The sequence below is a fragment of the Mirounga leonina genome, unplaced genomic scaffold, assembly GCF_011800145.1.
Source record: "Mirounga leonina isolate KUSES-001 unplaced genomic scaffold, KU_Mleo_1.0 Mir_129, whole genome shotgun sequence".
Taxonomy (NCBI): domain Eukaryota; kingdom Metazoa; phylum Chordata; class Mammalia; order Carnivora; family Phocidae; genus Mirounga; species Mirounga leonina.
The window spans coordinates 80,958,071-80,973,102 of NW_023270323.1; the positions used below are offsets into that span (position 1 = coordinate 80,958,071).

The window sequence follows — 15,032 nt, forward strand, 5'->3', positions numbered from 1 at the left end:
AATAAAAAGGTCATCCAATAAAAAATGGGCAGAAGACTTGAACAGTTACAGGACTAACTACTCAGCACATCGGAAGGAGCTCAGCATCCTTGGCCATCAGGGAAACACACAGTAAGCCCGCAGAGAGGTGCCGGCACATACCCACCTGAGCAGCTAACGCAAAGAATGACTCCACCAGGTGCTGGCAAAGATGCGGACGAACTGGAACACTCACACACTGCCCACGGGCACGTACACTGTTACCAGCACTTTGGGAAAAGCCTTGGCAGTTGTGAAGGTAAATGTATCACAGCAGCATGACTCAGTTATCCTACTCCCAGACATTTACTCAAGAGAAATGAAAATAATGTCCACGAAGAACTGTTCCAGCAGCGTTCATAGCAGCTTGATTTATAGGAACTAGAAACGACACAAACCCAATGTCCACTGAGGGGAGAACGGACAGCTTGTGGTGCACGTGGCGTGGATTACTCCTCAGCGACGCAGGAGGACCACGGACACACGTAGCCACGGGGATGCACCTGAGGCAGCTGCTGAACCAAGTCAGGCACAAAGGAGCACATCGTCTGTGTTTTGATATACACGAGGGCAAGGCTGACCACCTGTGCTGAGAGAAGTCCCAGTGTTGATTGAACAGCGGAGTGTAGATCGTCTGGGAGGACAGAAGGTACAGCCTCTTGGGCTCTGGGAACGCCGTCTACCTGGGCTTGGTGCTTATACCTGGGACATTTATCAAAACTCATCCCACTGTTTCTTGAGGGCCAGTGTATTCCGATGGGTACAACCGCTACGTCAGTTAAGACCCTCGGGGAGCCAACAGCCAACAGAATGTCTCAAGTCCGAGACGCCCGCCCAGTGCCAAGCGCTGGTGGGGACGCAGGGCAGGTGGAGCTGCGTCCAAGGTGGGTGGGTGTGGGCTAGTACGAGCACTTTGGCCAACAGGCCATCCGTATCTACTGAAGTTAACGTGGGACCCAGCAGCGCCACTCAGAACGTGGGTGTCTGGCAAGTCCCACGTGAGCTCGTTTGTGGCAGCTTCATCTGCAAACAGCCCAAACCTCCCCAGCGTAGCCGGGACCAGTTGCTATGCTCAGCTCACCCTGTGGCTGCCCGCGGCTGCCCCACAGCTGAGCGGCTCCCCCCATGGACGTGGTCCCCGGAATGGACCAGGAGGGACCTGAGGGCAGGAGTGGCGTGTGTGGCTACATGCATGTGCGCACATGCAAGTGTCCTCACGACGTTGGGAAGGAAAAGGGGAGGCGGCACAGATGACGGTCAGAGTGAGGCCGGGGGGCCAGGGCAGCATGGCGGGAGGGCATGGTGGGAAGGAGCCGCTGCCTCCCCGCACCCACCCAGTGCTCTGAGCGGGGGCTCAGCGTGTGGGCCAGGTGCTCACTGGCCGTGGGAGACCCCACTCGGAGGGCCCAGCCACACTGGCTTCCCCTAAAGCAGAGCACAGCGCCCCCCGCGGGCGCTGGAGCAGGACTCTGGGGTGGGGCAACGTGGGGGCCCCAGGACCCACCCTGCCGCGTGGCCGCAGACCGGGGGCCTGGGGTGAGCAGACACCAGCGAGGGCGTTAGGATGCACAGCAGCTTCTACCTCACACAGACATAAGAAATAGAAAACCCTTTTATTAACAGGTTTTACATTTACAGTTTATTAGCTAATCAACATCAACATGCAAAAATAAGCGCTAAATACAAACCTCTACGGGATGGTTTTGTGTAAACTACAATGGTTCATCTGATTTGAAAAGTCATCGGTGGTTACTCGGACTGAACTACTAGTTTCTGTAACGAACAGCATTAGATCTACAGCTACGGAGCCGTCGGCAAGGCCTCTGCAGAACCCGGTCCAGTGGATTTCCACGTGAATACATTCTCAAGCAGGAAATAAGGCGCACGAATGACGTGACATTGAACCTAGCACACCCTAAGCGCCCCCAGGGCGGTGCAGGTGCAGCCCCAGGTGCAGCCCCAGGTGCAGCCCCGCGGGCCGCCGGGCGGGGCGGGCGGAGGAGGCGGGGTCGGGGGCGCGGGAAATACCGCCTCCTGTTTCCGAAGCGGCCGAAGCTCGCTCAGCGGCGGCGGGAAGGTCCCTCTGGAAGGGGAAGGCGGCAGGTAGCTCGCGCGCTTCGGAGTCCTACCGGCGGAAAGGCCGTCCCAAGCACAGGCGTGCGGATCCGACTCCTCCCTTCCTAGGAGTACCCATCGGCGCTCACTGATCTTTGGTCGCAAGAAACAGAAACGCAGGCGGGCGGGGGCGCGCGGGGCGGCCCGGCCTACATGATGTACACCTTCTCGGCTTGGGAGAAGTGGAACACTTCTTTGGTCCTCGGGCAAACGACTTTGTCATCTTGACGGATAGACAACAGAGACTGAAAAACAATGGGGGGTGCGGCGCATGAGCGCAGGGCCCGCGCGCGGGACCTCCCCGGATGCTGCCTGCGGGAGGCCCGCCTGCCTGCGCGCCCTGAACCGGAGGCTTCTCGACCGCCGCCCGGCTCTGCAGGGGCGGCGCAGGGCCGAGCCGCCCGCGCCCGGGACCGCGCCCGGGGACCGCACCCCGCACCCCGCACCCCGCGCAGCTGCCAGGCACCCGGGGCAGACCCTCAGGACGGCCAGGCCCGCCGCCAGCCGCCCTCCCCTTCCGCCCCCCCCCTGCTCCCGCCCCCCCGCCCCCCGCGGCCCCCGCGGCCCCTCACGTTGTAGCCGTAGACGTAGCCGTTGGGCAGCATCATGGGCGGGTTGTTCTCGTTCATCACGTCGCCCGAGATCTTGCAGACCAGGCGCGAGTTGGCGCAGTGGGCCATGGGCAGGGGCTGCGCCAGCTTGTTCAGGGAGCGGCTGCACACGGGGCAGTCGGGGCTCTTGGAGCTGCCGTCCTCCTTGTAGCACTGTCTGTGCTCGCGTTAAGGAAGGGTCGGGGGGGCACCGTGCAGGCTGAGGCCACCCAGGCTGCACGGCAGAAATCAAGCCACAGCCAACACCGCATCCCGCAGGAACGCGGTCTGAGGCCGTGCCCCTCCCAGCCGGGGGACTCCGCCGCCCCCGCCCCGTGCACCTGCCACGTTCTCACGCTCCTGAGCCCGCGCTGCGCCCCATCACACAGATGGCCACGAAAGCCAACAGCCCGGGGTCCCCCGGGGCCCACATGCCGCACTCGAGAGGGACCCTCGGGTGCTGGGGTTCCAACCCCGCAGCTCTCCGGCGGCAGGGGGATGGCCGCTCTGCCACACACAGTTTCAAAGACGCTGGACCGGGGGCGGCCAGGGCTCAGAGCAAGAGAAGTTTGAGGGGACGCTCAGGAATCCCACAGGGAAACTGCCAGAAGGAGCGCCAACACCAGCCTCCGACCCGCGAGCAGTGTGCCAGGCAGCGTCTGGGGCTGCGTGAACGCTCAGCGGGGCTGCGTGCAAAGGTTTCCACAGACCAAGGGGAGAGGCTCGGCCCCACCGCCACCCCGAGGGCCTGAGACGGAGACCCCACAACACAAACCGAGAGCACAGGTCTCAAGGTGGGAGGGGTGCAGCACCTGCTTGCTCGCTGGAGGGCAGAGGACCCCAGACAGGGACCACGGCTAAGGAGGGCGGGGCACGCGGGCGCCCTTGCCCGCCAGAAGGATACGGTGTCTTTATCGCCGAGAGGCCGGCCTGCAGCGTGAGGGTGAACACAGAGTTGTTCCCCAGCTGGTGTAGCCGGTAGTTGTCGTACCGGAACTGCTGGATCAGCATCCGCCACCGGGCGGGGTCCAGCAGGTCCTGGAAGAGACAGGGCAGAGCGGTGCTGGGGACGGCACAGTGCCGTCCCCGACAAGAGCACACAAGAAACCCTTCCCACGCCGGCCCGGGCCCCACGAACCCGCGCCCACCGGCCACAGAGCAGTGCGGGGCGCCTGCAGCCTGGACTCCCAAGTCCACGTAAGGACCGCCGCCACGTGGTCTGCGTGGACACAGATGCTCAAGGGTTGGGGGGGCCTGTGGCCTCACGGCAGGAAGGGAACACAGTGGGCCGAGGAACAGCACTGAGGTCTCGGGGGGAAAAGTCTCACTCCAGAACCTCAGGCCTGGTCAGTGTGTGTCCCCGGGCTTCCCAGGTTCAGAGTCAACAAGAGAAGGGAGGGGAGGGCGCATGCCAGCACGAGGGAAACTCTGCACGTCAAGCACTGGGGTCAGGGCCCCACACTGAGGGAGGAAGCGTGGGCACCCCCGTTCAGCGGGGCTCCACAGGCAGACATCACGCTTAACTCCAACATTACAAAAACACAACTTTAATGTCGTTTTTATCGAAGCAAAGTCCACAGAGGACCAAGCCCAGAGTCCAGAGGCTCCGCATCCCCCCTCCCTGAGACCCCTGGCCTTGGGCCTCTGGTGCGGCCACCTCTCCCTGACCAGGGCACGTCGTCCTGCTTCTCGTGTGACCCACTGAGACAAACCTGCCACAGGGGGTGAGGGCTCTGTCCCCGCCCCAGCACTGCCCTTCAGGGTCCCGTGCCCCCACCCGGCGCCATCCCCTCTGTGTGCACCCTGGCCTTCCTCCGGTGTGCCATCCGTGTCCAGGTACGAGGCTGTGCGTCGATGGGCTGTGCCTGTCCCCCGCCGGCCTTGGCTCCACAATGGCTGCGTGGCTTCTCTTCACGCCACCTCGGTGCCTCCAAGGGCCGGCCCTCCGGCTCGGACGGAGCACTGGCCTCGCTCTTCGCAAGTGGGACGCCTTGCTCCCCAGGGCAGGCCCTGACTGCACCTCTCACAAAGCTTCTCCAGAGCAGGGAAGAGAGACCGAAGAGGCTGCCAGCTGAAGTTCGGTCTCACTCCGGCAAGATCCCTGTGGCCGGAGGGCTGATTATAGGACGTTCCGACACCACAGAGCTGTGCTGAGTCCAGTCTCGGGGGACACGCTTCCAGCCACCCTGCAGACGGCCTGCGGCCGAGCACTCCAGCCAGCGGGGGTGCCCCTGGGCAGAACCCACCATCACGGCTCAGGGAACAAGCCCGGCTCAGCCCACAGGGAAGGCAGTTTACTTCAGTCCTTCGGGGGATGGGCTGGCAGCCGGGGACGACACCGTGGTTGAGCGTCTTGTGTCCCCCACTGTTGACGTTGTCGGCAGGTGGACCTCCGGGCCCACAGGGTCCTGAGGGTGGGGTCTTCAGGAACTAGTTTCCTCATAAGAACACACAGGAGGAAGAGCCCCCCGCAACCTTGCCAGTGCCCTGATCTCGGGCTTCCCGACCCGAGCCTGTGGGATTCTGTCACAGCAGCCCAGACAGACGACAGAAAACTGAGGGAGGGACTGAGCCACAAACACCTAAGACGTGGACGCGGCTGGGAGGGCCCCAGTCTCCAGCAAGAGCGGGCCTGTCATAGGTGGCAGAGAGCCCGGCCGCAGCGGGGGAAGGCGGTGCCTGTGTACGAGGACACTGGACCTGGGGCTGCAGCGTCCCAGGCAAGCGGCTGGAGGTGCACCTAGCTTCTCTGCAAGCCTTTCCACTAAACGAGCGGACAGAAAACGGACCTCGGAGTGGGACTGCTCGTCTAAAGAAAGCAAAACTTGATGATCTGGGAACTTCCATCTGTGTTGCGAAAAACGAGAAAGCTGCTCAGAGAGAACACTAAGGTCAGAGCCAAGCGAGCCTTTCTAAGGACACCAGGGCGGGCGTGACCAAGGGCTGATGGCCAAGGGGCCCCCAAGGGCGAGGAGCCAGGAGGAATGGGGGAAGGCTGCTGAACTCCTAGGTTCTCCAGGACGGCACCGTGAGCAGTTCAGCTGCAAACATCTGACAGTTTTCAAGACAAGGGAAGAAGGACCCCAAAGGCGGATCAGAGATTACCAGGGCTGCCCCGAGGTTTCCAAAGGGGGGCCGGACACCGGACACACTGCCCTGGCAACGCCGAGCAGGCTGGCTAGTGATGCTGCGTGACCACGCCCGCCCAGACCCCACGTGGACCCCCAAGGCCAAGGGGAGCAGGGGAGAGAGGACGGAGGTCAGGAAGAACACTGGCAGCGAGGGAGACAGGGAGGGCGACAGGTGGAGGCACTCAGAGCTGAAGTCCCTCCTAGGCTGAAACCTCTCATGTGCGGTTCTGACCCAAGCTCCTCACCGGCAACAGGGAGCAAGAAGACGGCAAAAGCCCACATGGGGTGCTGGTCACACACCCAGGCCCTCCCCAGCCCCGGGGGCCCACAGGCATGGCTTACCTTGTAGGGCGAGATGTGTGTGTCTGGTGGGAAGGCCAGCATGCCCATGACCTGGCGGACCTCGTCCAGCTGGCTCCCTTCGGCCTGACTGAAGTGCTTTCTCGCGTGTCTAGAAAACATTTCAGGTCGTCTGAGTTTGCCTTTTTACCTTCAAGAATCTATGCGCAGCACATGCCACACCCTCAGTACCAAGTAAGCCCCATCTCGTGTGACCTGGGCCAGGGTCTGCCACAGCTCAGCGAGGCGAGGGTCCCCCTCCTCAAGGGGAACAGGGAGGGGGACGAGGCTCGAGGCACCAAGCACAGAACCCCATGCAGAAAACACCCAGAGGCAGTGGCCCAAGCCCTTCCAAGTGACCCTGGTGGACGTGAACCCAAACCCCGACGACACAGCCCTGGGAGGACCCAGAGACAGTCCGGTTCTCCCAGTGCTGCAATAAGTCCCCATCCAACTCTCAGAGACACAGAGCCCACCCCCCACCCCTGGGGTGCACAGACTGGGCTCGAGCCGGGCCTTCCTGCACTGCCTGCACCTGAGAGGGAACCCATGCTCCCATACCCGCATACCAGCCTCCTTCCCAAAGGCTCCCCCTGCCCACCCCAGGGCCAGCACCATTCTGGGGTGGGTGGACACAGCCGTAGAACCAGGGGCCCTGAGCCCACACGTTAAGTCGGCCTCGTGCTCTCTGTCCGGTCAGGGCAGACCTGCTGGACACTCCACACTTCATCCCCTAGAGCCCTTCAGAAGGCCTGCCCCATGAAGTCAAGGAGGCCGTCTGCCCCCTCTCCACGTACCTCACGGCGTCTAGTCTCTTGTTCTGCCGGATGAGCTCAATGAACTCCTGAATCCTCAGGCTAAACTCCAGGCAACTCTGGGGGTAAAGACAAGACCAGGCTTGGGGAGGGTCGCCACAGAGCCATGCCCACGGGCTGACCCCTCCAGACCAGCTGGACACTGCACACTCCGCCAAGGAAGCTTAGAGCCACCGGGGAGGTGGGTCTGATACCCAAACTGTAACTTCAGCCTGCAGTCAACGCTCTCCTGGCTCTGACGGCACCCAGGCCCAGCGCTCTTGCCGCAGCAGGCCCCGAGCGCGTACCCACCGGCCAGGCGTGGGAACGAGTCACCCGGAGGAGGCTGCAGGGCGTCAGCCACTTGGAGGGCGTGAGACGTGACCTCCCACGTGAAACAAGGGAGCCCAAGAAGACAAGTTTCCAACCCCTTTACGAGGACCAAGCAGCTCTCTGGATTCTGTCTCAGGGTCATAAAGGTATAAAAGCGTGGGGACGTGCCCTCAGAGCCTCAGATGGCCTCAGAACCCCGTGTGGCACACATTCCACCCCGACCTGCTCTGGGAGAGGGAGGCCAGCCCCAGCGTGAGGCCCTGACCCTGGTGGGAGGAGAGGCTGCTGGGAGGTGGCGCCTCACAGAGGAGCGGGAGCGGGAGCAAGGCACGCAGAGCCGGTGAGAGAACCCAGGCCCCTGAGCAGGGACGCGGGGTGGGGATGAGGTGGGGACAGTCCGCGGGGACGCCTGGGGAGAATGTTCCAGGCAGAGGAAGAGCCAGTTCAAAGGCCCTGGGGAGGGTGGGCGGAACCAGGAGGAGCGCAGAGCTGGTGAGAGCCGTCCAAGCACAGCGGAAGCCCCAGGGTTTGCGGAGGTCGCGAGGGCGCGAGAGGTCTGGGGCGGCGGCTGCTAGAGGACGCATTGCTGTGCCAGTCGGCTGCGTGTCTGACAGGCATCTGTCCAAACACGGCACGTGCGGCTCTGAGGGGACGCTAGCAGGGTGCGCCACCAGCGGGATCATTTGTATGGAAGCCCCAATGCTAACTCTGCAACTGTAGCCATGTCAGTCCAATTTGGGCTCAAACTCTTGTGGCTGGGGATGGGGGAAAGCAGGCAAAGTTAACTTTCGTAACCTAAGACGAAAACTGGATTATTTTACAAAGATGATAATTTAGAAAACACTAGGTATTTCCAACCAGATACAGAATACGTGGAATTAACAGAACAAGAAAAAAATCTCTGCGTTTTCCACTCATTTGCCATTTTGCCTTCCACAGCACCTGGATCACAAGATGACGTGGACAGATAGTCTACGAGGCAAGTCTGTCAGTCAACCCCAAACGTCTAACCCTTACGCTCAGGTTTACCAGTCACGTGGACGGCTCCCACCCGAGCCTCCAAGCGTGTGCACTGGCGTTCTGATGAAGCAGCTCAGCCAGGCCCCTGGGAGGGCGCCCTCCACCAAGCCCCCAGCCCTGTTCCAGGGACACGAGGGTGCAGCACACGGGCCGATGGGACCTACCTTGGGGCCCACCCGGCCGTCAGAGGCAGAGTTGCAAGAGAGCCACCTACCTGGTGCCCAACACGGCCACACCACAGGTGTGCAGAGCAAGGTGTGTTTCCCTGCCCCGGCCCCCTCCTCCCCTGCCCTCTGCACCAAGGCGGCAGTCTGTCCTGACCCCCGCTGGACGGAGCCGAGGCCATGTGCTGAGCGTCAGCACAAACCAGCCCCAGTGATGAGTTCCCTTCCAAGGCCAGACCAGCAAGAGGCGAGGGGCAGAGAGCAGCGGGGAGATGCCCTGCCTGCCTCCCCAGGGCACCGGGCGGTCGCCGCTTCCGTGTTCAGGGGACGCCAGGGGCTCTACCAGCAGCAGGAAGCCCCCAAGTGGGCATTCCAGACGAACAAAGTCCTGGTAAAGTCCCCACGACTAACATGTCTAAACGTGTCCCACCACTGTCACAGCTCTGCTCTAGCAGGTGACCTTCCAGACAAATACATGTGTACCAAAACCTAGGTACTCAGGCTCAAACATAAAATACCACGATTCCAGGTAGTCACGCCAAGCACGGAGGGCTGAACACACCCTTCCCGCTCTAGCCGGGGGGGCCTGGAGCAGTCACGTTCGTGACCATTTGGCTGTCCCCACACGCAGCGCGCGTATTGTTGCTTCAGCTGTCCTTAAGCATCTGGAGACAGGAGTCAACCCAACAGATATTCACCGGTCACCTTACAAGTTTTTTCCAGCTATGGGAGACTTGGTCTCAGTTTCTTTTCTTGCCTAGAGTCTCACGACTGACGCGAGGGATCCGTGGTTGTCGGGCACAGCCCCCCCCGGCGTCTGTCCCCTCCCCGGCCTGCGTGTGTGAGCTCATGCGTGTAGGCACACGTGTGCACACTGTCTGGGCACGCTGGGGCCCCACTCTGTCCAGCTGACATGTTACAACAAGCACGTTCTCAGGTCATTAGCTGGTCTTCCCAACACATTTTGGGATGGCTAGTTACACTCTCTCCAGTTGAATGGCCAGCTGGCGTGGATCCGGCCGCCCGCCCTCCCGCTCCCACAGCGGCTGCGCGGCCCCGCCTGGACCCGGCTGTGCAGCGTGCCCTCGCCAAGCAGCAGTGTTGACTGGAGGCAGCAGGGCTTGCAGAAACCACCTGTCGGGACGGGGGCCTGCTTTCCTTCTGACCTGGTTCCCACCGTGTGGCACAGCTGTGGGGGCTGGAGCAGGAGAGCAGGGTGAGTGTTACATACCAATTCTGGCTTTCCTTTTATGGTTTCCATACCAAGATCCTCACTCTCTTTAGGGGAGCCACTGGCCACTCTACTTTTCCGTCCCGTCTTCGCGTCGTGCTCGCTTTGGCGGCCCTGAGTGGCAGAGAGCGTCACCCTTGGCTGGTGACTATGTGCACACGACAAGCTCAACCGGGGAGAGGTTAAAGGCACTCGGTTTAGAAAACAGAAAACAAACAGTTTTTCTAACGGAGGCAGGGGAAGGTTAATAGAAGTTAAACATTTCTGCAAGCCCCAGGTGACAACACCTTTCAGTAAGCATGTTTAGATTCTCTAGGTCATGACTAAGGATCTGTTCTGGAAGCTGCCGTGGGTCTCAAGAAAAGCTGTACTGGAGAGGATCCCAGCCTAGAACTCTGCACTGTTGCAGGTGGACAGCACTTCTGGACCGGGCTTTCCTGCATCAGTGACTGAGGGGTCGGGGGCAGGACGGACCCAGCAGCGGGCGGCTAACAAGCTGAGCACACGCGGGCAGTCGGCACCTCGCTCCTTCAGACCCCATGCTCAGAACACTTGTCCAAACCATAATGCAGAAGTGGGTGCACTTTTTAGGGATTTCACCTCAAACCCCCAAACTCCACGACCAAAAAATAACCCCGAACTCACACCAAACCCAACAACCCCCCCGTCTCAACCAGAAGCACAGAACTCTGAACCAACAGGTGCAGGCGCGTTGGTTGCGGGCAGGTGCTTGCCCCGCCCAGAGCACCCCCCGCACACCCCCCCGGGCACCCTGCCACAGCCCCACCCCGGGTGCCCGCACACCTTCATCTTGCGCAGCCGGGACTTGTTGTCGTGACACCAGGCCAGGCAGGTGGCCGTCTCGCGCCTCTCCAGGGACTCCTCCACTTCTTTGGCCGTCAGGAACATCTCGATGTTCACTAAGTCCTTAGGGGAAGGAAGCGGTGTGCGCTCAGAGCACTGGACACCCGGACCCCAGCCCCAAGTCCACTGATGCCCCCCACGCCCTAGCACACCCCACCCGGCCAGCTCCGGGGCTCCCTCCCTGAGCGCCACCCCCCCATGCCCCAGCACACCCCACCCGGCCAGCTCCGGGGCTCCTCCAGGGCCAGGACGAGGGGCAGGCCCGCAGCGGGGAGGCGCGGCAAAGCATTCAGATACAGTCTCCCAAGCTAAAACCCCAATCCAGAACCTTACCCCCCACCCCAGCAGCAGCCTGACCCCATTCCACCCCTTCACAATCAGGCCTGGGAACCCCGGCAACCGGTACCCTCGTTTTTATTTTGTGTATTTTCCTCTGAAGATGTATTTTGAGATTCTGAGAAGGAGCAGAGAGGGCCGGTGGGGGGGGGCAGGGCCGTGTCTCTGCTGCCGTTTGCTCTTCTCCCCCGTTTCTCTGATGCCTGTGGAGCCGCATCTACTGAGCTCTGGAGGATCCAGGCAGGGCCAGGGACCCGGGGTCACGACACCCACACGGTGCCCAGGGCCTGCCAGTCCCCAGCAAGCGGCTGGCCGTGGAGGCGGGAAGAGATGGTGGACGCCTGCACACCACCCAAGGGGGGGAAGCCATTGGAAAACAAATTTCAGAGGGTGTCTCCCCCATCCGGAACTAAAGACCAGCTTCTCAGCGACGGAGGGGAAGCATCCAACACAAAGATCCCTTGAATCCTCTGCGGCCAGTGGGCGCGCGCAGTGCGGCCGCCGTGTTCCTGCGACCGTTCCTGCGGCCCGCAGGCAGCCCCACTCGGGGCCCCGCCCCACGGCAAAGCGCAGCACAGGGCAGCCTTCCTGCCGTGCTGTCTCCACCTCAGGTCGCCCTGGGCCAACCGAGTCAGGAGCCCACCACAGAACTTGCAGTGTCTGGAGAAGGACCACCGTCCCTCTGCTGAGTGCAGCGCAAGGCAGGAGCTTTCAAGGAAAAGGAAGCACCGCGAAAGCCAGCAACGCATCTACGCCCGCAGTAAGCAGTACGTGAGGGCCAACGATGCCCCCGTTAAAACCAGACGTTCATACAAAACTCACAGGGAGAAATACTCATCAGAGCGCCGTTCCGCGCGACCGGGGGCCAGCCAGCACAGACACTGCGCGGGCCCCGACCCGAAGGGCAAGGGGTGTACCGCCGTCAGGGTCGGTGCCGGCCAACGACCGGCGAGCTCGCCGGCTCCGTACACCAGCTCAGCGGCAGGCAGGCCGGGCTGGGCCGCGCAAGGGCCTCTCCACCCAAGTCTCCCGGAGCCCCCAGACGGATCCCCAACCTCACTAGGCCTGGCCGTCACGCAGGGGTGGGCCTCCCCGGTCTTCCTGGCCCCCCACCCCCCACCCTCCTGACATGAGCTCTGGCAGTAAGTGCTGGGCACGGAGGCGCCAAGTCATCTCAGAGATCCGCTGGCTGTTCTGGTGAACCACTTTTTTGGCCGTCTCTCTGGCATTTTCTTCTCTTTTCTAGAACCTTCCTGCAGGGAAACGCTGGGTCTCCTACATGAGGATCATCTTTCTCTCCTATTTCCCATTTCTGGTTTTCAGTTTTGCTCTGAATTCTGAGGCAGCCTCTCCTGCCTGCACCTCAGGGCCCACCCGTCCCGGGTCTGCGCAGCCTCAGGGTTTGGCTCTTTGCCATCTTTTTCTTTTCCACCCATGGTGCCTCGGATGTCCACGGACCCTGGGGTGTGGGAGTCACACCAGGAGTGTTAAACCAGATGACGGGAAATCACACCAATCAGGGGTCGCCCCACATGAGACGCCAGCACCGTGATTTCTAATGCAGATGGACATGAAGACGCCACCGGGGATAGGCCTCTCCTCCAGGACCAAGGCTCTGCGTGGGGCACACAGCCCCCATCTGGGCTGACCCGGTGCGCGCTCTCTCCGTGGCGTTGGACAAACAGAAGTTTTAAGTGTGAATGAACCCTGATACGTCAGCCTCTTCATTGGTGACAGCACCCCATCCGATCGTCAGGAGCCCTCACCCCACCCCAAGGACCTGAGGTTCCCCCTGTGCTTGCTTCTAGAAGCAACCTTAATTTCTAACCAAAGCTGTGAAGCTGGGGCTTCCACATGGGAATCTCGCAGTGCCCCCTTCACAGGGTGTCCCAGGTCGCACCACCGCCATCACACAGAACAGCTTCCCACAGGCCTCCTGGCTCCCCCATGCCCCCCCGTACTCTGTTCTGCACAGAGCAACCAGAGCGAGCCCGTTAAAGCAATGCTTCCAACTCAACCCCCCTACCGCACACCCATCTCAGTTGAGGGGAAGCCCTTCCACTCTATGAGTTTTGCACATGCTCAGACCCCCACACCCCAGTACAGGGCAGCTCCCAGGCCTGTCCCGGGACCCTCCCCTCATCTCTGCAAGCCCACCCCAACCAACCTTCTGAAAATCACCAGCCCTCCTGCCCTTTTGCTCTATATGCACCCCTGGAAACCGTCCTGTTTGACCTCCTGCCTCTCTCCCCTTCAAAGCACACGTTCCTCGAGGCTAGGAGCATCTGGCCACACCCTCACAGGGGCAGGAAGAGAGGAGTGCGGGCTATCTGTGGGCACCCATGTGACCCCTGCAGATGCACGGCTGTGCCAGGGAAAACACAATGACCAGGGAGCCCATCAATCAGGTACACGCTGGCCATGCTGGGCAGGGCAGGAGGGGGTGGGAGGAGCAGGGCCGAGGGACCACTGGGTGCAGAGTGGAGACCGGTGGGCCGGGGAGGTGGACACTGCCCGAGAGCAGAGGGGCAGCCCGAAGGCTGAAGAAAGGTGCGCATGGGTCTGTGAAGCCCTGGTAAGGGGAGGGAGGGCACTGGACGCCTTCACCACTGCCGAGCAGCCTTCCTCCCGAAGCTCCATGCTTAACTGGCTTGCCCACGCACTGAAGGCCAGAGCATCGTCTGTGTCTACAGACGGGTGGAAAACGCACCCTCCCCTGGGCACCAGTAAAAACAGTCACGGGAGGGCGGGTACTGAGTGGGAACGACCCCTCCCATGGGCTTCCCGTTAGAACAGGCTGCAAGCGAGAAGCACCCAGAGCCGTCGCCATGGTTCAAACACACTAGACCTGGGGCACGTGTGCGTGATCAGGGAGGCCCGCCCCCGGAGGCGGCAAGAGGCCGCGCGCCCACCTCGACGCCACTCTGCCGGGCCAGCTTCACAGCCGTGTTGTAGTACCCACAACGCAGCAGGTGCTCCACCATCATGCGGTCCATGCGCTTCTTCTTCCACAGGCTGGCCGCCGCCGGCTGGTCACTGCTGTGCTCCTTGAGGTGCTCGATCCTGCGCTTGCACAGCTTGGCGCTCTCGTCCTCGGCCTGGATGGACTCCACCGCCTGAGACGCAAGCACACAGGGGTTCAGGGTGGGACGGTGACCCGGCTGCCCCTACCCTCACCCTCACGAACAGGGCGACACGGGGGGGATGTCCCCGGGCTGGGCGACGGAAGCAAAAGGGGGAGTCGTCCCCCCCCCGCCCACCGCCCCAGGCCGGTTTGGCTGCACCTGTCATTACCCAGAGGCAAGTCAACACCTACCACTCTGGGTCTGCACCTTCTTTTCAGCAATGTCACCTTTTACTTTACGGAGTCTGGAGCTATGCTGCCACATGTGCATAATTTTAAATTTGTTACAGCTTCCTGATTAATTAAACCATCTGTTGTTATTTTGCGACTTTCTTTTATAACATTTTTTCCCTCAAAGTCAAGTTTGTTCAAAATTAATACAGCTCTGCAGACGTGTTCTGTATCGGCGCTGGCCGGACAGCAGCCAACCGTCCAGCACCTGACATGTAGTCAGTGCCGCCGAGGGGCCGCATCGCAGGCTGATTCACCGTGGCGTCCACCTGGCTGGCGGTGCACAGGCCCACCCGGCTCCCTGGCCGGCCCGCCTTTCCCTCGAGCACACGCCACGGCTTTCTGGCTGCCAGGGTATTTGTCGCTCCTTTGGAAGTGGTTTTCTTCATCCAGCTGCTTTTAAGATTTTTCTCTTTTCAGTTTCACGATGTGCAGTCCTAGGTTTATTTTTATTTATCCATCAGTTCTGAAACTCTCGGCCACTCTTCCCGTGCCCTCTTGACTTTGGTTGAACACGGTCTCCACTCTAGTCTCTGAGGCTTCCCACCCTCTTATGTAGTCCTGTGTTTTTAGCTCTGTGTGCGGCTAGAATTTCTAGGTAATTTCCTCATGCCTACCTTCCAGCTCACAAATTCTCTCTTGAGCTTTGTCTGATTGTTAAATGTTAAAAAGTGTGTTATAAAAGCAAACATTTGAGTTTTTCATTTCGGTTATTATACTTTTAATTTCTTGAAGTTTTATT

The 15,032-nt window shown here is 61.0% G+C and overlaps 1 protein-coding gene across 6 annotated transcripts in view; it reads right to left on the bottom strand.

Moving 5' to 3' along the window:
• Positions 1-1,612: 1,612 nt before the first annotated feature.
• The window catches only part of MAEA (macrophage erythroblast attacher, E3 ubiquitin ligase), a 33,394-nt gene continuing 19,974 nt past the window's right edge, over positions 1,613-15,032 (bottom strand). For 3 of the 6 annotated variants that reach the window (XM_035005484.1, XM_035005487.1, XM_035005488.1), the window contains 8 exons: positions 13,848-14,051; positions 10,540-10,662; positions 9,736-9,849; positions 6,991-7,067; positions 6,197-6,305; positions 3,628-3,761; positions 2,706-2,901; positions 1,613-2,378 (listed from right to left, as the gene is read on the bottom strand). In XM_035005484.1, coding sequence (XP_034861375.1) covers positions 2,283-2,378; positions 2,706-2,901; positions 3,628-3,761; positions 6,197-6,305; positions 6,991-7,067; positions 9,736-9,849; positions 10,540-10,662; positions 13,848-14,051 — 1,053 coding nt within the window. In that variant the 3' untranslated portion in view covers positions 1,613-2,282. Of the gene's footprint in view, positions 2,379-2,705; positions 2,902-3,627; positions 3,762-4,250; positions 5,571-6,196; positions 6,306-6,990; positions 7,068-9,735; positions 9,850-10,539; positions 10,663-13,847; positions 14,052-15,032 lie in introns of those variants that run through there. The other 3 variants (XM_035005486.1, XM_035005485.1, XM_035005489.1) reach the window with 3 other exon arrangements.